Source organism: Saccopteryx bilineata, chromosome 3 (genome assembly GCF_036850765.1).
Source record: "Saccopteryx bilineata isolate mSacBil1 chromosome 3, mSacBil1_pri_phased_curated, whole genome shotgun sequence".
In the NCBI taxonomy this organism is placed as follows: Eukaryota; Metazoa; Chordata; class Mammalia; order Chiroptera; family Emballonuridae; genus Saccopteryx; species Saccopteryx bilineata.
In genome coordinates this window covers 99870998-99897186 of record NC_089492.1, presented here as the reverse complement: position 1 = coordinate 99897186, position 26189 = coordinate 99870998, and the positions used below count along the sequence as shown (strand labels likewise).

At 42.3% G+C, this 26189-nt stretch overlaps 1 protein-coding gene across 2 annotated transcripts in view; it reads left to right on the top strand.

The window, feature by feature from the left end:
• Nucleotides 1-26189, top strand: part of THADA (THADA armadillo repeat containing) — a 360995-nt gene that overhangs the window by 253530 nt on the left and 81276 nt on the right. For both annotated transcript variants that reach the window (XM_066267026.1, XM_066267025.1), the window contains exons 30-31: nucleotides 2824-2939; nucleotides 24054-24148. In XM_066267026.1, the coding sequence (XP_066123123.1) occupies nucleotides 2824-2939; nucleotides 24054-24148 (211 nt within the window). The remainder of the gene's footprint in view (nucleotides 1-2823; nucleotides 2940-24053; nucleotides 24149-26189) is intronic.

Here is a 26189-nt window from a genome sequence, read left to right as displayed (position 1 = left end):
CCACTAATAGTAACTGGGTTTACACCCACGTCCCCTGGCTCCAAAGTTTGTGTTCTTCCCATTCTCTGCCACAGGGCTGCATCCTCACCACCAGTCTAGCCTCTCTGCTTTCCCCACTAGATAAGAAATCCACAGAAGTGAGGATTACAGTGTTATTCAGCTCAGTGTCTCCACTCCCAGGAAGGGGTTGCCACGCATAGCACCTTCCCCAAACCCAGGGGCATGTGTCCTAAAGGCAGAGCTAATACGGGTAGAGGCACCAAATATTGACATCACTTCAGCAAGTGGTTGTTGAATTCCTGCTGTGACTGCACGTGGTGAAGGAGGAGGTCCAGAGGAATCGGAGGAAATCGATGGCGATGCTGCTCTGCAGGTTCCATGCCCGCCCAGGCAGGTCAGGGAAGCTCGTGCCTTTCTGTTTACCCATGACTCGAGTGTAAGCTGCAGGAGAGCAGGGACTCATCCTCTGCCGTAACTCCTGGGACACTCCCTGGTAGTCACAGTTGTTTAATAAATATTTGTGGACCAAATGTTAGAATCCTACTGCAAATTTGGGACACCAACAATGTCGGGACACTTCTCACAGTTTTCATGTGCGTTCAGTTGGTCACCATCCTCAGGTCTGGCAGCGTGGGTTTCCCATGTTTGGTTCAGGGCAGCCGTGTATTACAGGCTGTTTCCAAATTATCCCAGGCCTGGGCTTGACCACACCTTTGGTTCTCCGTTCCTGGTGAATAACCAGGATCACAATTGTTGTGCGGTTTGTACTCAAGGTGACAGAATTGATGGATCCACAGGCTGATTTTCATAAACCAGAGCTACCAAGCGTTTCAAAACAGTCTTGTTTTTGCCAAGTAAGGTGAGCAAATATAGGACTAAGTTTAAACATCCATCAGGAGTTATTTTTGAAGTGATTGCTTCCAAATGAGAGGCATTTGAAAATCTCACAGCTTTCTTTACAAGTAAATTCCACAGTCATGTATTTTGCTGGTGTCTGCTGATTAATTACGATCCTGTGACACCATGAAAAGCCCTGGTGGTTGGTTTTGTGCAGCTGCAGAGAAAAAGCAAAGCGAGGCTTGGTGACATTGCCAACTCTTTCAGGCTAGCGGGGATTCAGGCAGAGGGAGGTATTTTTTTTCACTCTGGCAGTCACCACATAAGAACAGAAGCCCCAGCCAGACCCATTTCTCCAGACTTCACAACGAGTGGTTTGGGTCCCTGTGGGGGTGTGGTGAAGTAGTGATATTTGATCTGTTGCTTCTGAAATAACAGATCCATTATTAGAGAAAGCATTTTCAGTTTCCACCTCGGGACCTGTGTGCATTCTCCTGTACAGTTATTCTTGTTGGAAAAAAAAAATAGCGGTTACATACAATTAATCACAATTTATTTTGTTTCTCTAAACTAAAGGCGGTCAGCAGGTACTTGTTGTCGGTAACTGCAGGTGTCTGACCCAGGAGGACCTGCCGACTCCGACCTGTTTAGGGTCTGATGACTCTAGGTCTCTGTAATCTTGGCCTCTTGCTTTTCCTCTTGACTCCCTTCCTCATGTAACTCTCAATTATGCCCTTCATTGACAGGAGAGAAAAACGGTAAAAATTGAATCTCTTTTTTTTTTCTTAATCTTTTTATTGAATTTTAGAGAAAGGGGAGGGAAGAGAGAGAAACATCAATTTGTTGTTCCACTTATTTATTCACTCATTGGTTGATTCTTATGTGACCTGACCAGGAATCGAACCTGCAACCTTGGTGTATCAGTTTGATGCTCTGAGCTAGTTGGCAAGGCCAAAAAATGGAATCTTATTGCTTAGAAAGAATCATCTGCAGCTAGGTGAGGGATACAATAGGAAAAGAAAATAAACTGGTTATTAAAACAGACTTTCAAATTTCTTGATGTGTTTATCTACACTTACCTCCTCTCCTTGATTCAGATAAGGGCGACAGAAGGATTTCTTTGACATCCATCTTTCTCCTGGCACTAGCTAAGGTCAGAGGATCTCATTTACGCCCTTGTCCACTTTCTTTCTCTGCTACAGGTTTGTGTTCCTCACAAAGGCCTTGTTGATGTCATATCTGAGTGTGAATCCAAGATACCCATGGGTGCACGCACACTCCCACACTGCCTATGTCCTGTGTCTGCTGGCACTGTGGCCTTCATTCTAAATATAGGCAGCTAGAAATTCAACAGCGTTTGTCTTTCTCTGCGTAATTCTAACAGATAATGTCATGTAAGAGTAAGAAAGTAGGGTGTGTCTGCACTGCTTCCTCCACTCCTAACATCTCAGCAAAGATCTGTTTAAAAATCTAAATAGTTTGTAAACATCACTGTCCAGTGTTTGCAAAGGCAAGCATCATTGTGGCCTCTTTCTTTAGCCAAGCCTGTTTGGATAAACCCAGACATGTAAACCAGTTTAGACTCTCAGACTTGGACTTTAAAAGGTAAAATTTTTTTTTTATATGAGACTGGTAACATAGAGAAAGATGCCCATCTCTTTGCTAAAATCAATTTATAAGTTATTTGTAACTAATAAGCTCTTGTATCAAATAACCGTCTAGTCACAGAATAGTCATCTTTATTTGAAATTGTGTAAGGAACCCAGAGGACAGGTACATAGGTTTTTTGCCACTTGCTGCATCCTCCAAAACCAACATGCTTTTTTCAAAGAAGCCAGAGCCACATTCTACAGGTGTCTGTTTTCTTTTAGGGGAATATTTTAAGGAAACCTAAAAGGGAAGAACTTACATTTAGAAAAAATATGTTTTCACAGCAGATATTGATTTCTCTCTCTCTCTCTCCCTCTCTCTCTCTCTTTTGTTTAGGTTTTTCATTTGTTACAAGCCTTCTCAGACTCCAAATGCAGAATGAATACATACTATCAGCAGGAGCTAGCTGACGTTGCTGTTTGTACCGAAGCCAAACTCTGGCTGGCCAAGAGGTATGTTAAAGCCCCTCCTGAGCAAGGAGTTATCAGGAGTTAGGAATACATTGGAGAATTGCTGTTTCTGGTTGTGGGTGTTTTAAACATCATTGGTGTAAGTTTTCTAAACTTATGGGAGTATTTATATTTTTAGAACTTGGAGTCGTGGTAAAGAAAGAAAAATATTTTCCTGACATTTTTTCTAAAGCTGTTGTGAAACTGGGGGCCTGTTATATGACTTTTTATCTGTCCGCCAGTCAGTTTATTTTCATCAATACCTGCTATGTGCCCAACCCTCTGTTGGATATTATAACAATGAAAGGCAATAATGAATGAAATTGTGTGGTACAAACTCTTAGGTGCCGTGGCAACTTAGAGATTAGAGATTGGTATGAGACTTGAGCAGACACTGAGGGACAGACGGGGCGTCAATAAGAAGACGCGGACGTGGCCATTTTGTGTAGTTAGCATTGTAGCTTGAATAAGCAAGGCAAAGAAGGGTGGATCCATATATTTTTCATCCATGCTGTTGTTAGTTAATTCTAGAACTTAGAATGTTTTCTGTGTGAAAGATGGAGTTAAAAGAATTCTCATTTACTACCTATGAAATTGTCTCAGTAACACTGTGTTCAGAACCCATGTCACAGGGCTCTGACATAGGTAGGAGAGTGTTATTGCAAGAAAACCCCCATGTAAGTTTCAGCAGAGTAGGTCTAGTAGAGGACCACGTGCTGCCACATTCCATGCTGTAGTATGTTATGTTTGATTAAGAATCGAGAGAGGGCCTGACCTGTGGTGGTGCAGTGGATAAAGCATTGACCTGGAACGCTAAGGTCGCTGGTTCGAAACCCTGCACTTGTCCAGTCAAGGCACATAAGGGAGTTGATGCTTCCTGCTCCTCTCTCTCTCTCTCTCTCCTCTCTAAAATGAATAAAATTTAAAAAAAATTAAAATAAATTAAAATAAAAATTGAAAAAAAAAAGAATCTCTCTAAGAGAGGTGCCTGGACTACTGCTCGGGCTCCATGGGAGGCAATCACTGAGGTGGAGTAAAGGTAAGATGCATTCATAGCCTTACCAGGTGGTGGCACAGCAAGTAGAGCATCGGTTTGAGACACTGAGGACCCAGGTTCATAACCCTGAGGTTGCTGGTGTGAGCATGGGCTCATCCAGCTTGAGTGCAGGGTTGCCAGCTTGAGCATGGGATCATAGACATAGCCCCATGATTGCTAGCTTGAGCCCAAGCTCACTAGCTTGAAGCCCAAGGTCACTGGCTTGAGCCCAAGGTCGCTGGCTTCAGCAAGGTGTCACTGGCTCAGCTGTAGCCCCTCGATCAAGGCACATATGAGAAAGCGAGCAATGAACAACTAAAGTGCCACAACTATGAGTTGATGCTTCTCATCTCTCTCCCTTCCTGTCCGTCTGTACTTGTCTGTCTGTCTGTCTGTCTCTCACACAAGAAAAAAAAGAATCAATATATTGATTGTCTAACATAGCAGCTCCTTTTTTATTTTATTTTTCTTAAATATGTTTTTTTTGGCTTCCCACCTTATATAGCAACACAAGTGATGGGCAGTATGAGGCCTGCACCTCAGTACTTCAACAAAGTATCATTGAGCACAGGCTGCACATTAGCCTTTGTGTTAGAGGCAGGAGTGCTAGTCCTGGCTTCTAGGAGTTCACATCTACGAATGAGAAAGATGTGTAAATAAATTTTCATCCAGTATAGTAAGTGTATGTAGTAAGTACAGAAGTAGCCCAGAGGAGTTGCAGAGGCCTAACATTGCACCCTTTCAGAGATGAGTAGACATTTTGCTAAGTGGCCAGGGCAGGGAGGGGCATTCCAGGCTCAGGTAATGTCATTGGCAAAGACATGGTGGTATGAAATGGACAGTGAGTATGGAGTACTATAAAGAGCTCGTCTGGTATAAGTATAAGGCGCATGTGACAGAAAATGAGATAGAAGAAATACTTGGGTCACAACGTGGAAAATCCTAAAGGAAACCTTTAAGTGAAAGGGAGCCAGTAAAGAATTTCTCAACACAAGCTTATGTTCCTCCATGTTTTTCTAAGCACCTATAGCTTTGGACAGGGATATTGATGGGGAAATTCTTCAGTGTCTGAAATGTCCAAAAAGTGATGGTTGACCTCTCATTTTTAGTCCAATTTTTGTTCTCTTCTATTTAAAGAGTAGGAACTGATTGACCATAAACCACTTCCATGAGCCTAGTATCGTTTGCCTTCTGTGCGGCTTTTAGATAACTTCTCCCAGATGCTTTTTTCAGGACAGGGAACTGTAATCGTATTTGTGCTCTTATGTGTTTACCAATCTGTAAGCCAGATCCTCCAGCTATTATTTCTAGGTTATCAGGAAGTCAGGGCTGTCTAGAAACCATGCTATTGAAACCCCTGCTTCCAGCCTGGACATGTCCAGGATAGAACACTGAACCTTCTGTTCTTAAAGTTCTATATGAAAGGAGTTTCTGCCCCCTGAGCTTGCTACCCTTTCATGGGTTTTATAGAAAGTCATCATCCACTGGCTTCATGAGCCCATTCCTTCTGTTTGGATGTGAAGGAGGAGAGAGCGGCAGGCCAGCCATCTGAGTGGACTGTGTTGTGCAATGGCTGAAGATGGATGACAGCGCTGCCGTAGCCTCCTCTTCAGCTGGAGAAGGCGTCCTGGCCTCTTTTAACCTTCCCTGTGGTTCCTATTGCAATTTTCTACTCGGGCTTTTCATCATCACCCCCACCCACCTTCTCTGATTTTTCTTCATGACTTTCCAGCCCTAGAAAACAAAGGCATGAATCACTGCAATTCACTGTGTTTCCACCTTCCTTGTTGAGAGTCCAGGAAAGCCACTTTTTATGTTTCCAATACAGTCAACACTTTATTATCCAAGTGTGAACTTTATGCTTCATGGGTGGTCTGTAGATGGTTCCTAACACCAGGCTTCCTCTTACTACCAAACACACTTTTACCATATTAGTCAGGATGTGCTTAGAGCCTAAAATAAAGTTTAGGAGGAAAACACATTGCCAGACACAATGCATTTCAAAGCCATGGATCAGTTTTTCTGTATTATTCACAACATTGGCACAATGACCTTGAGGTTCCCGAATAAGGAAGTATAGAACTGGACATAAGTGATGAAGCTTTGGTCTGTCACCTGCCTGCGCTGTCCCTGAGGTCCTCTGAGAGTGTTGCTATAGGAGGTATTTGTCTGCAGTAACTGCTTCTTGCTCACTTGAGTGCATTCTGGCTCCTAGTGGGCCCTTCTCAAAGCCAACCCATTTTACATTGTCACCTGCCTTTCTCGTGAAAGATGTTACAATGCACAGTATTCCAGATTCCAGTGCTGAAGAGACTCCTTTATCTCCCTAATGATTTACACATGAAAGAGGAAGAAATGTTCCTTTGTGCCTACTAAGGACTTTCTGTATCTTTTGATTATAATATGAAACATTAATGTTATTGCAAAAAAAAAAACCCAAAAACCTATTGGTTTATAGCACCAACACCTTTTTCCCTCTACAGTTTATTTGATCATTAGCCTGAGTTCATTCAATCCAATAAGTACCAAAACATTAGTGTGGGTATCATTTATTTGTCCCTTTTATTCCAAAAGAAGGTTTCTTTTTTTAAGTTCATTGGAACCATTGCATACCCAATTTACTTTTTAAAATTTTGACCTTGAAATTAGGGCACATAAAATAAAGACTTTTGTCATATATTTGTGTTTTGACTTTGCAAGATTAATAGGGATTTATATGAGGTGATTAAGCAATAGCCATGGAGTTGTTGGGGAATTTTTGGTGATGAATGGCCAGCTGGCAGCATGGCCCGAGCGGAGGACTGGGCTTCTGCTCTTACAGGCCGCTTTTCATTCCAAGATGTCAAAGCCTTTATAGAAATCAGCTCATTAATCCTTCAAGTCCCTTCCTTCCCCTTTTTCCTCCATTCCTCCCTCCTCAATCCAGTTTACTGTCTCTCTCATGGTGTGAAGGCAGTTTACCAACTATTGAAGGAAAACTAAGCTGACCCAGGCCCGAAACGGAGTGAGAATGAGGTCAGCTCTGTCCTGGACAGGCCGGCCGCGGGCGCCCACGGGAGAAGAGTGGGCAGGCCCCTGACTGTGGCCCTGTCTGCTGTGCTGACTGCTGCGGGCTCAGCCCCACTATCCCAGCCGATCACCAGCTCTGCCTGAGTAGGAAGGACCTTCACAAGCCCTGTCAAATAGGGCTAAGAGGAGAAAAAATTTATTTACTTCGAGAAAATTATTATTATATCAGGTTTCAATTTTTTTAGAAATCAATTTGGTTATCTAGTATCTCCTTTGGTTATAAGAAGAAAAAAATAAGTATGTGTTTGTGTGTGTGTGTGTGCGCGCGCGCGCTTTTCTTTGGTAAATGTGGCGAACTAAATAGACTTCAGACTATACAATGGATGATATGATGACCAGGAAGAAAAAGTGTCCTACTAAACTTTTTCAGTTTTTTTTATTGTCAGTGTGGTATATGCTTATAGAAAAGTAGTCAAGTATAAAATTTAGAAGAGAAGAGAATGTGAGTCTAATCTTACCAACATCCAGTGGAAACCACTATTATATTGATAAACAGTTTTATTTTGTAGTCATTTCATCTTTTTTCCTATTCATTTTTTTTATGTAGTTGAGGTTATACAATATAAGTAATATATTACAAGTTATAGCTAGCTTGTTTTTTTCACTTAACAGTATCGTGAAAGCATTTGCTATTATTATAAAAAAATTCTATAAAGCATAGCTACTATGGCAAAGTATACCATTTCCTCAAAAAATTAGAAATACAATTAACGTGCTCTAGCAATTATACTTCTAGATATATATATATTTAAATTTATTCACTCACTTGCTTTTATTTATTTATTTATTTATTTATTTATTTTGCTAGAGTGCAGGTGATTTATTTTTTAATTTAATTTATTGAGTGGCACCTGTTAACACACTACTGGGTGTATATTTAAATAAATGCAGAATCTCAAAGAGATATTTGCACGTTCATGTTAATAACTGTATTACTCACAATAGGCAAAAGCTAGAAGTAGCCAAGTGTCCATTGACGGATGAATAGGTAAACAAAATGTGACGTATATATGAACAATGGAATATTATGCAGCCTTAAAAAGGAAATTCTAACACATGCTACAACCTGTTTATTTAACACAGTTAAAAAAATTTTAATGAAAAATTTTTTTAAACTCTTTGTACCCTCTGAAGTCTGTATTCCTCTTAGCTTATCATTGTCCTAACTTTTTATAACTGTTTCTTTGTTTTTCTTCCTAGTTTTACCAACGTGCATTTCTAAAAATAAATGCTTTTTCCTGTTTTTGAATTAGAAAAAAACAGTCTTTGAAAATATCACTTGCTAAAGGTAACACTGTCAGTCATTACGTGTACTAACCATTACTCCACCGCTGGCCCTTGAGTTTGTTTTCCATTTCTTATGTCGTAAATAACATTCCAGTGAAAATCTTTGTGACTGGATGTGTGTGATTGTGGGGTTTTGCCTTTGGTTTGATGTCCCAACAGTAGAATAAGTTAATCACAAGGATATGAAAAATTTTAAGGGCCTTGATATACACTGCCATATTGATTACTTCACCTCTGCTCCCTCCCAGCGCCTCTGTCCCGTGGTTACCTGCTCAGCTCCCACAGAGCAAGGAGTCTGTCACTCTTAGCATTGGCACTTATCAAGTACCGGATTGGCGGATGGCTGCATATTGGAATCATCTGGAATGGTTTTTGAACCTACTGATGCCAGGTCCAATCTCCAGAATTTCTGATTTTTTAGTTTAGGATATAGTCCAGGCATTGATATTTTAAAAACTCTCCAGGAGCTTCTAAATGCAGTTGGATTTGAGAACTGCTGTTGTTTTCTTGTGCATTCTTTTGTCTCTCACCATCCTGAGGGAGAAGGTCAAGGATGAGTTTTGAGTAAAATAGCAGTCGTGTTAGAAGGCACTTATGTTTATCTTCTGAGGCCAATGATTCACTCGAGAAAGATGGGTTGACTGTTTCTCTAGCCTGCAACCCAAAGATGTAGCTATTAAAACTTTAGTTCCACAGATATGCCAATGTGAGGGGCCATGCTGTTGTTTCATACATGGGTGAATTCCTGAGGTTCGGTACTTAAAAACTACCGTAGCAAGTTATTTCAATTGCTCTCAAAAGTGCCATTTAAACCTGATATTCTCGTGTTTTTGATTGTCTTAGAAGTTCAGGGCCCATTTTCATTTTTTGAGGTGATGTTTAAATAGAATAGACCATACTTATATTGAGCCCCACTATATTAAATACTGCAGCTACTGTATTAAAACCATTACTTCAGTATAGCAAGGGCAACAAAAGAGAGTGTTGTCAAATAGAATCACAGACCTAGAACTTGAGTACTGAAAGAATGTTGAAGTTTATTGTCCATTCTCATCGTCATGTAAATGGGAAAGTGCAGCCCAGAGAGGTTGGCGGATTTGTCCATTTTCACACAACTGACTGGGGTCAGATTCTGGCATTTTTTGAGAACCTAGCTCCCTGCTCCTTATTGGGCTTTTTCTGCTGGACCACATCTCCTCAGTCTGTCCAAACAGTGTTTTGATGTGAAGGCGTTGAATGGCAGTAACTTAAGCATTCTTTAGAGCAGTGCATCTTAGACAGTGATGTGCACATGAATCACCTGGGGTCTCCTAAAATGAAGACTCTTAGTCAGGCTGGGGTAGGGCCTGAGATCCTACATTTCTGATTAGTTCCCTGGTGATTCCAGTGCTGCTAGTCTGGGGACAAAGTACATCTTCCCAAGGCCGAGGGCCAGAGTATCAGGCACTGTGATCATCCAGCCCCCTCTTGGAAATACTCGCACCTCACATCCTCATTCTCAAGGGTTGGTACTGAAGCTTGAAGCCACAGGATGGGGCTGAGGCTACTGCAGGAGTCACCCCAGAATCCTTTCCCCGCCCACCTGGAGTGACCTGCACTGAGGGGCCGCATGGCCCTGGCGCTCTCCTGGGAGTCCACACTCCCTCGCCTGGGCAGCCATCCCAGCAGCCTCAGCGCCTGCGCTAGGATCAGTGCTTTGTTGGCATGCAGTGAGTAGTTATCATTTTGAAAAATAACAGCCTGATATTCTGGTGAGAAAAACAGGCTCCCAGTAAGGTCCCAAGGTCATAAGAAAAGCAACCTTGGGAAATAAATGTTTGAATAAAACAATGCTGATGGTGGGGAACAGTTGGTGGAGGGAGCTCATGTTTATTAAAGACCTACTCCTTGTACTAGACTGAATGATTTGTTACCCCCAGTTACTTCTTATTTGCAAAAATTATGAACTATATGACCCATCTCCTTTCTTGTACAGCTGAGGGACCTCAGTGCTCTGGACACTCCCGGGTCACCCGCACAAGCTCCTCCTCGACTCTTCCACTGCCCAGTACCTACCCTTCCAGTCACTTCTGCAGGTCCTTCCCCGTCCAGCCCTTCCCCATGCCCTCATCCGTTCTCCCCATTTTCTCTCTTACTGAATGGTCCCCACTAAGCTGAGAGGAATGCTCCTTGAGGTCCCATTGCCCTGTGGATTTCAATATGTGAGGAAAATATGCTTCCAGAGACAAAGCTAGGCCAGCTTTTGTGTGGCAATCGCTGTTCTTCCCCATGGGGGGGTCTGTGGCCAGCTGCAGAAGTTCTGGTTTAGGATTCTGTTTTGCTTTACAGCTGAAGACAGCATTTATTTTCTAACCACCAGATTTATTCACACAAGGACGGCGCTTCCCAGGCAGGAATATTGGGGGTGAGATCTGATTCCATTTTCCCACTGTCCTTAGCCCTTCCCAAATCCCTCATGTCTCTTGGACTTGTCCCCTCCCAAAGGAAGAGGTCTTCTTTCGTAACTACTGTACTTGAAATAGAGCCCTCAGTCCTTTGCCACAGCTGCAGGTTGCTCTTAGTCCCATGCCACTGAAATGAATCCAGTCAAGAAAGATTGTTAAAATATTCAGATGATCATGTGGCATTTTAAAGCTATCATTTGTGGTCCCTGCCAAAACTTTAAGGGAAGCAAGTCTGAACGGGGAAGGTTAGTAACAGCACGTTTCCAGGCATTGCTGGGGGTTGGGTTTCGCTGTTGGTTTGTTTCTTCTTTGCGCTTCCTTTTTCTTTTTCTATCAAAATAAAAGTTTTCCCAGTACTTCCCTCTATCCCCCTTTTTTTAAATTGCTTTTCTTTCAACCCCCAGATTTGTTGGAGAGACAGGTTCTCATTAGGACCCCCTTTTAATCCTCTAACTCAGCCTATTCAGTCTCCTTGAGCCTCACGCATGCTTGAATGATGAGAGAAATGAAGTTGGTATATTTTAGACCCAAGCTTGTTGACATTTGTCCGCTTCCCTTTCAGACTTCTCAGGAATGTTTAAGGTCACAATATCTCGGGATGAGATCCTGTTTGTATTTTTTAAAAACAGAGAGAAACATCAAGTTAACATATCTTAACCCAAACCAATGGAGAAGGTACAAAACATTTTCATTCGATAGTCCTTTTAAAAATATGTCAAGTCTTGAAGGAATAAGCTGTTGAGAAGAAGCGAAGCTTGAGGATATATGAGGTATTTCTTGTTGACGGGCTGAGCTTGTGGAAACTAGTTGGTAAGAGCAGTCAGAAGTGGTCAATATATTAAACTGAGCGTTTGAGCAAGTTGCCCAAGATCAAAGTTTCTTCGTATTGCAAGCAAGAATAAAAATAGCTCTTTTATGCAACTGTATATCAAGAATTCATTCCCCAACTGTTGATGCTTTCTACTTTTGAAGATAGACATCTGCAAACCTAACTGGAGATGGCAATTAGTTTGATAAAGGGCTCAGAAATCATCTGTCTTGCTCCGCTTGTAGCTCTTGGCTTATTGGGGTATTGCTGTTGGAAGTTTTGGGCGATGGTGTCATTGCCCAGATTTCAAGGGAGTGCAGGCTTTAAGTGTCCTCAACACATTTTCATGATATTATGTAAAAGTCTAATATGGTGAGGGTTTTTCCCTGTAGCATGTAACTTGCTCCATCTTTTGGATAAATCAACACCTTGGTTACCTTCGTTGAACCATTCCAAATGAATTCAAGCCAATTCAGATTTGCAAGCAGCACAAAGCAAGGCGTAGTGGGGAATATAGAGATGAATGATATTGTCCCTACTTCAGAGTAAATAAGACAAGTATGGATTTAATTAGCTGTATATAAGTATGAATTTGATAAATGTTGGAATGCAGACAGAGCATGTTACAGGGGCCAGCATGGGAGGGGGGGTGCTGTGGAATGTCAAAGAAGTCTTCTAGGAGGAAGAAGTCTTGAAAGGCATGGTGAGATTCAACTGTTAGATAAAGCTCATTTTGACTGAGGAATGAGTTAGATTAGACTGGTATAAAACCTATGTTGCTAAGTAAATTTTGATGGTCTCATTGCCCAAGTACAAGGAAAGGAGTCTTAATACAGTGCTCAGCTTGTGGAAGGCACTTTAATCGTATATAATAGAGTGTCTATTATCGGGGTTTAGTTATGTTCCAATCTAGTTGAAAAGAAAGCTTATCTTTGTGAAATAAGCCACAGTGATGTTCATACAGAAGTTCTAATTCTGTAGTACATATAATAAGCACAAGAAGTCAGAAAAAAAATGTGAACTTGGATAGTTAGGGAAGGCTTTCTAGGGTAGGTAGGTATTTGAGATGGGTCTTGGAGCATGGGTGTGACTTGGAAATCCCAAAGGCAGTGGGAAAGAGCAGTTCAAATTGGTGGACAAAGTGTGCAGTGTCATACTGTTGAGAATGCATGTGATACATGGTGGGCCAGTGAGGGGACAGAGTGAAGAAGATGTGCTGTATTTTGGAAGGCAGTACGAGATTTGATAAGAGACCAGTTGTAGCAGGCCTTAAATGTCAGCCAAAAGAATTTGGATTTGATCCATTGAGTTAAAAGGAAGTCAATAATCTCAGGTTTATACTAGCAAATAGGCTGCTATCTCCATGCATAGGATATATACTGAGGATTGTATGTAATCTTTCCAGCCTTTCCCAGTGATCAACAAAATTTCCAGCCCTTCCTAGAGGTTTAACAGAAGCCCCCGATAGCAACCCACCGGCTCTCTGTCTGTCACCTGGAAGCCCCTGTTGCCTACCTGGGCAGCTAGTAATGGGAGCAGAGATGCTGCTTGCTGCAGCTTCTCAGTATTGCTGAGAGGATCGTAGAGCCACAGAATGGATAGCAGGAAAGTGAATTTAGAGATCCTCTAATCAAGTGGATTCCTTTCTTCAAACAGAAGCTTAAGTAGTCCTGGCCAGTTTGCTCAGAGGTAGAATGTCAGCCTGGCATGTGGATGTCCCAAGTTCAATTCCTGGTCCGGGCACACAGGAGAAGCACCCATCTACTTCTCCATCCCTTCTCTTCTCGCTTCTCTCTTCTCTCTCTCTCTCTCTCTCTCTCTCTCTCTCTCTCTCTCCTCCTCCTCCTCCTCTGTTCCACTTCTACAGCCATGGCTCTATTGGAATGAGTTGGCCTTGGGTGCTGAGGATGATTCCATGGCCTCTGCCTCGAGCACTAGGAAGAGCTTGGTTGCTGAGCAATGGAGTAATGTACCAGATGGGCAGAGCATCGCTCCCTAATGGGCTTGCTGGGTGTATCCTGGTTGGGTGCATGCAGGAATCTGTCTTTGCTTCCCCTCTTCTCACTAAAGAAAAAGAAGAAGCCAAAGTGGAAGTTCAAGATGTTGAAGTTAGAAGCAATAGGAAAAGTGGTACAAGCTAGGATGGGGGCCTGAAGGCCCACCAGCATGGCCTCTTGCCCATTGGGAGCCCCAGAAGGGACTAAGAGTAGCATTCTGATTCTCTGCTTCAAAACAAGGATCTAATCCAAACCAGTATTTGTAGATGAGGAAATAAACACAGGGGGTAGGTGATTTCTTCCAGTTGACAGATGTGGCTGGCTCTGGAGATGGCCCAAGTTAGGGATGGAATTAGCAAATTTATTTTTTGCCTCTTGATCCACTTTCTTCCTCCATGCAGCCTGATGATCCTCATAGCAGATACGCAACCCCATGCCTGGGGCTGCCCAAGGCTCTCTCTCTAGAGCTTCCCTCCTTGGGCAGGGACCCATGATCTAGACCTTGCCATCATAACTTAGCTATTCTAGATCCCCTTGCCCCAGAAATCTACTCTCAGCTAGCTAGCTGCCTGCTGCTTGATCTAACCAACAAATCATACTAACGTTACTAAGATCTAATATGTAAATAAGCTCATTCGCCTGGGTCATACACTTGTTTTTTAGTAGCAATCTTTTAGAGACAGAACCTTTAACTGAAGTCAGTAACTCTGAGGACAGGCTTTCAGGTAACACGCAGGCCTGGCGGGAGGGCTTCTTTAGGCCTCATTTAGCCTCTTGCTTCTCCGCCCTCTATTGAGCTAACTCGGTCCTGGTACACTCACCCTGTGTGGCCACACTTTGGGCTGCCTCCAGGAGGGCTTTTCAGGCATGTGGGATGATCTCATGTGAGTGGGCCAGTGGAACGGCTTTGAGAGAGACCCTCCAGAGCTTCACCATCCTGCCTGCTCTCAGCTGCCAGTGATGTGTCCAGGCTTCCTTGGCCGAGGACTGGCCTGCAGGCCTGTGGAAATAGTACCTTCCCACACAGCTGCAGGAGCTTACTCCAGGGCTCCCGCCCTGAACCTGAAGGGACCCTCACCAGCCCAAGGCCCTCTGTTCCAGGTGACTACAGGGAGGATAATTCTGAGAGGCAATTAAAGAATGGAGAAGCCTCTAGCCTGTGAACACACCTTCTGAAGTTGAGGTGAGGCAGAATACACTCAAGGTTAGCAGGTGTGGGTTCTGGCCCTGGCTCAGTTACTTAACCAATGATAGTATGGCTTGTAGGGTTTTTTTGGGGGGGGCATCAGTTTTTATCTCTAAAGTGGGGCACTCTAGAATGACCATGTGAAATAGATAAGGGCAGGGAAGGACATGGTCAGCAATGGGAGTGAAAGTATAAAAGAGGTAGGCAAATATATGAAATACCTATTGTCAAATAATGAAGTCCTTATCAGCGTAACCAGCCATGTTGAAAATAGACCTTTATGTTGGCCCTTGCACAAACGGCCCAGCTCGGAGCCTTGCATTTCAGCAGACGGCCACCAGGACACAACACCAGAGCGCGTGGCTGCAAACCAAAATACTCTGGTTGTTTGGCACAGCGCCTCACTTTTATCTGATTGTGTTTGGGACACACTGATACAATTTGTCTGGAAAACCTTGATTCTATTCTTGGTTTCTGACCCAATCTTGGGTAGGTCACTTGAGCTATATGAGTTACTTTGTGGATTTGTAAAAATGGGAATAATAATGCCCTTTAAAAATAATAATATTTTTCTTCTCTCTTAAGAACTTAATAAAGATAAAACAGGAGTCTTTTTTGAAGATAAAACTTTTAATAAAGTGCCATTGATATTATTATTATCGTTGTTACTGTCATGGCCAGGGCTAATGTCCAAGTGTATACTTTGCCAGGTTCACGTTAGCACAGTTCTGTTGACTATGCTGGTTGAAATTCTCACCTTGTGATCAACATACAGATTTCTCATGCAGCTTCTTGAAGTTTTCATTCACCTCACTTATTTATCTTTTTCTGTAATCCTAGAGAGAAAGTAAAATTTAAAAAGAAGGGGACTTCTGTTAGCATTTTATATAATAACTGAAGCTATATATCCTCAAGCCCCAAACCTTACAATAAAAGTTCTCTTGGATACTACTTTTCTCCCATAATTCCTAGCACGTAGCTTATTAAGTTATTAACCAGCAATTTCTCTGGCAGCATATTAAACTTTACTTTTAAACAAGTCACAGAGGGGGGGAAACATGCATCTCTCATAAAAGGAATAAAAAACATACACCCTCTAAAACGGTTTCCCCAGGCTTTGAACAAATCCCAAGTCCCACACAAGGCTCTTTTGCCTCATTCTCTGCACATAACTTGAGTGTTAGTACATTAATGAGAAAAAGATGCCCTCATAGAAAGATGGAAAAATATGAGGGCCTCTGGGGTGTGGGGAGCTCGCTGAGGGCCCTCTGAAAAGGCAGGTGAACCTGAATGGAGGGAAGGGCAAAGCTTTGGCATTGACCGCGTGGGCTGCTCTTGAGCAGTGACATTCCCAAGGAAGCAGAGGCTTGTGGTTCGACCCTGACCCAAGAAGTGCCTTCCGCAGACTGCCTGGGCCGTGCTGAGTTCTACCCGGGACCCTGGTCAAGTGGTTAAGGCCCTCTGTTTTCAGATTCCATCCCCCAGGATTAGAAACTGCTTTTCCAGGGAAAGCCCCTTGTGCTCTGCAGTACATGGTTGGGACGTGTGTTCCTTCCTGGGCACACGCACAGCTCCTGTTGCCCTTGCTTTGTGCATGGCCGCCCAATAAGAATTCCCTATAAACTGGTCACCCACCAGCACAGGGCACGAAGATGGCTTCACTTTAAAAGGAAAATCCAAGTAGGAGGGCTATGGGGAAGCTTATATGTGTGGATTGTGAGTATAAACACTTGAAGAGCTCCAGACCAAGAAAGGCTGGATAGAAGTTAGAACATAACATAAAAATGCAGCTTTGCCCCCACCCCACCCCGCCCCAGGGAGGGCAAGGTAAATGAGCAGTCCCTGGTAGCCAGCCAGGCCCTGCACACCGCTGCCAGCTGGCCCCGCATGCAGTTCTAAATTCTGGATGTTACAGTGGGGGAAAATAACTTGTTTAAAAATATATATTCTGCAATTCATGACCATTTGGCATCTTGATTTAAACAAATCCCCTATTGTTTTTCTAAGAATGCCATATGATGGTTGCTTGGCTGGGGGCTGGGATAAAAATGGAAATCAGAAGGGAGACAGGGGTTCTTTTTATTTCATTTACACTTGCACATTTATATGACTGACTGTGGCCTGCATCAAAGAAGTACCTCCTGGCTCCTAACCACAGCAGCTCTTCCTTTTATAACCAAATGTAAGGAGAGGCAGCGTCTGGTCTGCAGACAGCCACCATTGTAGAGACTTGAACTGCCTGGGACTACAGAGATGGCCAGTGGGACCTTGGGGAGACCAAAGGAAGGTCAACCAAATATCCTTTATCAAGTCAGACCTTCAGATTGTCCTTGGAGGCTGGTTTCTGATGGTTAGTCAGGGAAGGTTTCCTAGAGGACAGGCTTTGAAGTGAGGTTTAAATAAAGGGCATGATGTGGCTGGATATGGTCAGCTGCTAGGTGGGGATGGGGGTGAGGACCGTTTTTAGCAGGATGTGGGAACATGTTACAGACCAGTATATTTCAACCACTGGTCCACCAACCGGTGCCAGCCCACCAGAAATTTTGTGCTGGTCTGTGAAAGAGTTAACCACCCTGTGTTGTATGAAGATTATAGACCCAATGATCTTAGTCAGATTTGCTTATGCTCAGGGTGATTTCTGCCTTAGTGGTCCCCAAAATAATTTGCCTACTTTCACTGGTCCCCAAGTGTAAAAAGGTTGAAAACCACTGTTATAGACTAACTATTTCCTCTCCCTCTACAACCACTTTCCATCCATCATTAGTCTTCTCTTTTCCCCTCCTCCTACTTCTCATCTGCCTTCTCTCTATTCCCCACCCACTTTCCCTCTCTTCTCCTGGTTCTCTTCTTTCCAGACTAGTTTGGGCTTGGAGGTGGTCCCAGGACATAGCTTCATTAACCCCCCTGCTGGCTCTCTGGTAAGAGGCTGTGGATGCTTTTTGCTCATTGTGGTTGAGAACAGGGGAGACCTGAGGAGGAGTGGGCCTATGGAGAGCCTGCAGTGGGTTTGTGAGGAGCCCCTGCTAGGACTAGAGACCCACGGTCATTCTAAGCCATCAAGCTTGTCAGCTGCACCTATTTGATTTTCTGGTCTGCCTTCGTCCCTGCATGTGGCAAGCACGTTCCCACCTTTGTATCTTTGCTCCATTGAACTCTCTTTCCTGCCTGGAATTACTTCTTTCCTTTCATTGGCCAATCCTTCTCTGTCTCCAGATCCCTCCTTAATAACATTCCCTCTTACGGTTTCTGGTGTATTTTTTTTTTCACGTGCACTGCGCCCCCGCACAAGCGTGCATGCACAAGGCCATAAGCTCTGGAAAACCAGAACTTCGTTCTCTCCCTCCTCTTCTGTCCCAAGTAGGATATCCCCCATGGTGCTCAGTAAGTGTTTCTAGGTTAATAAAGTTAAGCCATGAGTCTAACCAGGATTCTGGGGGAGGAGTTCCCTGGGGACTGAAGTGACCTCAAACCCTGTCTCTGTTGAAGTCCAGGTGCACTCTCTCGAGTTAGTGACCTTAACAGACATGAGCAGTCTGAAGCCAGAACAGCTGTAGCCAACCCTCTGAAGATGGCAGTGGATTTTTCTGGAAGAGTTTAGTACATTCACTATGAACTGTGTCCCTTCCAGGGAGCCCACCAAGGCTTCACAGTAGTGAGTGGGGATCCCCATTCTCCAGTGTGGTTTGGGCTGTGGGGTCCCGCTGAGAACTTAAACCCTTTGGCATTTCTGGAGTTCTTAAAGATCACTTCTAAAAAAAAATCACTTCTAAGCTCTGCTGTTTGGGACACTTCACTCATCCTCTGTCATTTCCTACTGTTCCTCTTTGCTCTTCTTGTTATTTGCCAAACATGTCATGTACCCAAGTCTTTGGACACGTTGTGCTTCCTCTGCTTTGGTTACTTTGCTGATCGATGCTCTGTCACCGGATTCTCCCTCACTCTCCAGCTCTCTGCCAAGTCCCTTCCTCACTCACCCACCTCCACCAAAGTTTTCTCCTCTACCATCTTTAACTTTCACTCTGTTGGCCCCTCCTTCGGGGCACTTATCACACTCTACTGTGTCTGGTTGTATGTTTCTAATCTAGTGGCTTTCAACATTGCTTAATGGACATTCACAATAAAAAAGTACGTTTTACATATTACCTAATGTGTTTCTGTGTTCTGTGTGTGTATATGAAATCTTGCAGTTTGAAATTTTAATAACATCTATATGAACAGTCTAAAAAATGCAACCGAGGTGTATTTACTCAAGATTTAGCATATTTAAGTTCAAGACTGTTCTCTTTCAACATATCCATCATTTTGTATACCAACATAAACCTATTGATATTGATACCATTTAGTATAATGCAGGGTAGTTTATTACCTGAACAAGAAAAAGAAAGGAGTTAGAACAAATCTATCAACATTTTTACTTAAAATTATTATAGTTCATAAATTATTTACATCTTACATATGAGTTTATTAAAACCTCATTCTGGGCGAGGACTTTATAAGAGAAGGAGACAATCCTGCCTTTATTACTTTGATGCACTCCAGTTACATTTTTCTCTTGCCTCACTTCCCTAGCTTGCTCTCCCCTTCCTTCCTTTCTTGCCCTCCTCCCTCCTTTCCTTTCTTCCTCTTATGCTGGTCACTAGCCACTAGTTGATTTCATAACCAACAAAATGGATCATAACCTACAGTTTGGAAAACACTGTTCAGGACTCTAAGTTCCTTGAGGGCAGTGACTGTGTCACTGGATCATTTCACCTTCCCATTTCCAAACACGGGCACTATTCCTGGCTCTCAGTTGCCTGTTAGTAAATGTTTTCTGAATGAATGGTCCTCAGTTAAAACGCTCTGCAGCCACTGGGATTCCGGAAGGGAAAGGAGAAGTGAATAATTTATCACAGACTTCCCAAGAGCTCCTGCTGTCCTCTAGACACTAGGGCCATTGTGGACGTGTCTGGGAAGCCCTCCTCTCTCTGCCCTGCTTTCTGCCTCCCCCCAACTTCCAGGAGAGAGGGCAGGAGGTTTAATGAAGTTCAGAAATTTCCCAAGGCAGAAAAATATTAATCATGTTCTTGGGCAGATATTTGTCAAGAGACAAATGATTAAAAAAAAAAAAAAGGAAGAAAGCAGGATTCTTAACAAGCCCTTTGTTTCGTTTTATATATGTAATTAACCTTAGTCCTCATAGTACCTGATTCCTACTACTCCTTCTAAAGCCACTGTTATGCTGTTTGCTGCTTTTCAGCCCATCTGTTAGACCCAGACCACTTCAGAGTTTTTTTTAAACACTCTAAATCTTCACTATACTATGTCCCATGCCAGGTTTTTTCCATTTGGGGGTAGGAAAAAGCCCCAAGCCCACCAAAGCCCTGTGGCTTAGTTTCTTGTCCAGCTGGCTTGGTCTTCCCAGGATTTTATTCCCATCATCAAAGTGGCTTGACAGACCAAGAACAAACCTCTGGCTCACCCTGAACTCACAGTGTACCATTTCCAAGTCAGAACAAACACCAAGTAATAGTGCGAAAAAGAGAGAGGAAAAAAATTATTTTCCTGACTTAGAAGCCAGTTGAGAGCAAAGCCCAGAGCTGACTCCAGACAGGCATGTTATGTGGCTGTGGTTGTGGCTGCGGCGGTGCTCAAGGGTGGAGCCAGGAACGGTGGGCGGCTCGCCAGAATCTCCTGACTCAGTCTCGGAGGAGAAGCCATGGATGGGCTGCTTTGTGGCCCAGATCCTCTGTTTCCTGGAATCAAACGCAGCAGCATTTGAGGGAACCTCCCATGATCTTGTTGGTTACCTCAGACTTGGCCCAGGGCTTCACAGTTAGGGGAGCAGTCAGATGGTCCGTGAAGTGTCCCAGGTCGCCAGCCTGCGCCAGGTCAAGAAAAGACGCAGAACACTCCAGCTTGGCAGGGGGCTTTTAAAGATTGCCAGACTTTCTTCTGTTCATTTAGACATTTTTAAAAATATATATTAACTTAGCTAAAAATATGGAAACTAAGCTCCTCATCAGACTTTAAAGTCAAACCAGTTCCCCCAACATGCCCCTTTATAGTTGGTTCCACAGACAAAAACATCCAGGGTTAGAAGCTCTGACTCTGTAAGACCTCATGGGAGCAGGCAGTACATTTTTGCTCTAAGAAGCGTCCACTTAGCACAAAGTATCCCACCTTCGGAAAGCCTGGTCGCCTTGATCTTGTTCCGTACTTCTCAACACATTCTTTCATTTCCCCAGTCTGGTCTCCCCAGGTCCCTAGACAAGCCAGACTAACTCCTTTCCAAATCTATTGCCCCTCCTCAAAATGAGCTTTCTTGTCTGTCTAAAGTACCGTCTTTCAGGGCCCTGTTGGAATACATCTTCATAAACCCTTTCCATTTCTCCAGTCCACCCTGATTTGTTTTTGCTCTTAATTCCTTACATCTCTCTGGGAGAGTTTGACTTTATTTCTGTCTCTCTATAGCTAGGCAACATTCTCGAAGATCAGACATCATTTTGTGGGCATCTCCTCCCAGCACCTGACTTAAAGCTGGATGCTTAGGAGGCATTCTGTCTGCTGTCTGCAGGCCATATACTCCGCCCAGTGCTAGGTATCTAATGACTCATTAACTCACTGCATCGGGTTTTATCCCTTTCTTTCTTGAGTAGCCCTTTTTTTTGGCCAGGTGAGTCCTACCTATTATACAATGGAAATGCTAGAATTGGAAACAGTATCATTAAAAAAATTTTTATAGACTGTGGGCTTTTCATAGTAGGTATAAGAGTAAGGATAGGAAATTATGATTGAGAGACCTGGGGGGGGGCACTAGATAGACACAAGAGATAGGAGCAGGACTGGGAGTAAAAAATTTAAATAAATAAAAAAATATTAAACAAAATAAAAAAAAATGGAACTGCAAGTTACTAGAGGAAAATTGAGGGAAATTTAAAAATATGTATTTGTATTGTATATATAATTCTGGGGTAGGGTAGACTTTATAAGCATGATATAAAACCCAGGAGACATAAATAAAAAATTAATGTATTAATTGCATAAAACTAAACATTTGTGAATTGCAAAATTAAGTTGTTATAAAATTAAAAGACTGGCCTGGCCCTGGCCAGTTGGCTTAGTGGTAGAGCATTGGCCCAGTATGTAGAGGTCCCAAGTTCAATTCCCAGTCAGGGCACACAGGAGAAGCACCAATCTGCTTCTCCACCCCTTCTCCTCCCCCTCCCCCTTCTCTTTGTCTCTCTTTGTCTCTCTCTCTCTCTCCCCCTTCTACAACCATGCTCAATTGGAGCAAGTTGGCCCCGGCCACTGAGGATGGCTCCATGGCCTTCGCCTCAGTTGCTAAGAAAAGCTCTGTAATGGAGCAATGCCCCACATGGGCAGAGCATCACCCCCTAGTGGGCTTGCCAGATGGATCCTAGTCAGGGCACATGCAGGAGTCTGTCTCTGCCTCCCCTCCTCTCACTGAATTTTTTAAAAAAGTTAAAAGACAAATGCGAAACATATTTGTAACACAGGTGACAAAACAGATTTCCTTAATATACAAAGAGTTCCTACAAATCAATAAGGAAAAGAACAACATAATGTACATGGGATTCAAGGATCTCTTTTGAAAAGCATATAAAGTGATGTTCAACCTCATTTATAATAAAATAATTGTAATTTAAAATAATGAGATACTATTCTTTCTTATAGTCTTGGCAAAAGTCAGTTTAATAATGCACTATGTTGGTCTGGTTGTGAGGAAACTGGAATTCTTACACACTGTTGGTTAATGTGTAAATTGGTACAGTCTCTTTGGAGAGCATCTTGTCAAAATCAATTGAAATTTTAAATGTACAAAAATCTTGATCCAGCATTTCAGTTTCTAGGAATTTCTACTCTGAGTGCTCATTTATCTGCATAGAACTGATGTACGTTTGTATTTATTACAGCATTGTTTTCAGCAAAGTATCTTAAATAATCCAAATTGTTTCAATAGGGATTAGCACATCCATGAAATGGAACGGTTTACAACCATTTTTTTAAATGAGAGAAATCTCTACGTTTTTAATAGAATGATATCCAAAATATATTTGTGGAAAACGGTAATGCTCAGAAGTTAATACAGCAGGTCCTTCAATAATGGTTTCCTTCAGTGTCATTATGTTATAACTTTAATAAGATGAACTTGACTCTTGTTTATATCAATTAGCCTAGGGTAAAATTGGTTTTGTTATATACATCCTTTCATTTAAAGTAACAGGACCTATTGATGATTTTAAGTTAGGACTTACCAAATATTGTAAACCACTATTGACGCAAAAATAAGTGGGTAGCTCTAGATAGACGCTTGTAAAGGAACAGAATGTGCCTGGAAGGATATACTAAGTAGCGGTAATGGTTGCCTCACGGAAAAGATTATGTGTAGAGGGTAGGGGCATAGAAAAGGAACTTAATTTTCACACTATGCCCTATTATATTGTTTGAATTATTGTTTTTTGTTGTTGTTGTTGTTTTCCAGGGACAGTAACTCACGGAAATGATTAGGGTTCCCTTTGCACAGGTCTGAACTCTGATTCAGGTCACAAAGATAAGTGGCAAAACCAGAACTCCAACCTAGACCTGTCCCTACTGTTTTTACTACTTGTGATGAATTATTAGTACACTGAGGAGGTTTGGGCCCTTTTCATGGTCAGGATGAACTGAGGCCCTTCAGTGTGCCATTCTCAAAAGAAAGTCTTCGTTATTCTTTTTTTTTTTTTTTATCTAGATCCCTACATCCAAGCCCACTAATTTTTCCCCTTGTGTGAGTCAAAGAGTATTGGGAATGTCTGCTCCAGTGTTTGTTAATGCTTCCATGTGTTTGTTTTCCAGATGGCTATTTTAAGTCCACAGATAAATGATTTGTCATTTGTGATTGCAGGTTTCCTTCTCCAAAATGCTAAATGGGTGATATTCATGACCAATGGCTTTTCCCCTAAATTTGTTCACTTAAGAAGAAAATAATAGAATATCGTCCTCCCTCCGCCCCACCTCCTTATTTTTGGATAACTGGGATAGTATATTGGGTTTTGTTTGTTTTCTTTTTATTTTATTTGCAAGTTTTGTTTGTTTTGTACACACATAGCCCTGATCTCCATCTCTTTTTTTCCCACTGGACTTACTGATGTGTTCTCACTATTGGTGATTATCGTTCTTTTTTAGTATTTGCTGTAACTCTGTAGGTCTCATGACATGCCTGGTAGAAAACACCCACTCTCTCTTTTCTGTGACCTGGGCCTCAGGGAGAGAAATATTAATTTATTTTCTATTCTTTACCTTTCTAGGCAAAATCCATGCTTGGTGACCAGAGCTGTGTATATTGATATACTCTTCCTGTTGACTCGCTGCCTTGACAAATCCACAAAAGGCAACCAGCCAGGTATGATTCATAGTTATATCATATTTTGGAATGGTTTCAGGTCTTTGAAATGTAGGTGGGGTGTTTTGAGTGATTCTGCCACACACTCCCCCACCTTCCACTTTTGTTAAGACTAAACCACACATCAAAATTAAACATAGGGTCATATGATTTCCTCATAAAAGCTTCTCAAGGAAACGTGTCCTTGGTTAGTTGGAAGTTTGGAAGTTTGCTGTTTATTTTCTATTCAGTCTTTCCGGGAAGAGTGTGGACTCTATTCAGATACCCTCTGTGTTTCTAAGACCTTGAATCTTTCTTATTTTGGGCATTTTCTCTGAAAGGTCATCATTTCCAATAACTGGGAGTTCTTTCTGTTTTGTTCAATGGAGATAACTGAGCCAGACTCGTTTAATGCTGGAGCCTAGATATTTGAGACAATCTCAGATCCACCCCTCGCTACCCAAGCTCTGACTTTATACATGTTCTGTGGTCATATATGTTTCCTCGTATGGGCCCCAGATCCACATACAGTTGTTCTATTTTAATCATGATTCACAAAGTGGTTTTCTTAAAAGGGAGAAGGGCAACTCCAAATTTAAAAAAAAATGTTTTGATGTGTTTATATAAGAGGCCGCAGGAAGTGCTGTACATGAGTTCCAGGCCACAGACTGAAACTGATTTTCGTCAACACAAACTGGAATGCAGGGTAATGAGCCTGCAACTGGTTAAAATCAGCCTCTTCTAATTGATTAGGCCTGTCTAAAGGAGGCTACAATTACAAAGTCAGATTCTGAGTACAAGCAGGCCAGGCCTTTCCTCTGTTAAATTTAGTCTGTCAATGATTTGTTGTCTTCAGTAAATATATTCAGGCTGTCAGAGTTCAGCTCTGTCCAGATGGAACCCTGTTCCCAAATTCAAACCAATTTAAAATGCTTTGAGGGGGAAGTGCGAAACCGCCTCACCCGGATCAATGCATATTAGCCCACAAAGCCCCTGTGGCCATGCAGAGGTAATGAGAACACGCCTGGACTTTCATCAGCTCCACATCCCTGCATAGGGGTAGCCGTCGTATCCGTTTGGTAGAATAGGATCATATAGTTTTATAGCTGTAAAACAGTCCTAGTTTGTGCCTCTTGGCCCAGCATAATTATTTATACTGCCCCCTTTTACTTTTGAAAGTGTCCAGGTTTGCACAATAAATTATAGGTCACCCTCGCTATAAGAGACCTCAGGGTTGTATTCACTTTATTTTACAGTTGAGCTGAGGTCCAGAGATTGATTATAAATTAGATGTTACGAGATATAAGTTGTTTGGGGTTTCTGTCATTTTTGTATTTCAATTCCAAATTCTATATAGCTTTATAATACTTCTCTGCTTAGTGTCTAAAGGGCCTTGGCCATGAAAGAGTTGCTTACTATTCACACGTCCAGTTAGAGGGATCCTATCAGAATAGTGTGGTTGACTGTAATCATTAGTTTATTTGAACTAAGTTTTTCTTCACATTATTCTTTGTCTGGAAGGGTTAGCCCTTGAATGTTGTAAAATACCCTCTCTCTTCTGCAACTGCTTGAATTTCAGCTCCTCCATGAAGATGACTTTGGCCATTTTGAATCATCATTTCCTCCAAACTCATACATTATTTAGAGTTTATATCACAATTAAATGTGATCATAAGCTGTCATTGATTACTCAACAGTATTTCACTTGCATTGATGTATATTATTCCTTTTAATGTCATGACTTTGAGAGTAAGATATGAGGTGGGTGGGACACTTTTACTCTTAACCCAGTTTAGCAGCCATAGCTCTAAATATATATCCTGCACTGTGTAATATGGCAGTCGTGAGCCACACGTGGCTCTTGAGCACTTGACATGTGGCCGATCCAAATTGGGATATTCTTTAAGAACAAAATACACACGGAATTTCAAAGACTAAGTATGAAAAAATAATAATGCAAAGTTTCTCATTGATTTTTTATACTGGTTATATGCCAGTGATATTTTTGATATATTAGATTAAAGAAAATATGTATTAATTTCAGTTGTTTCTTTTTGCTTAT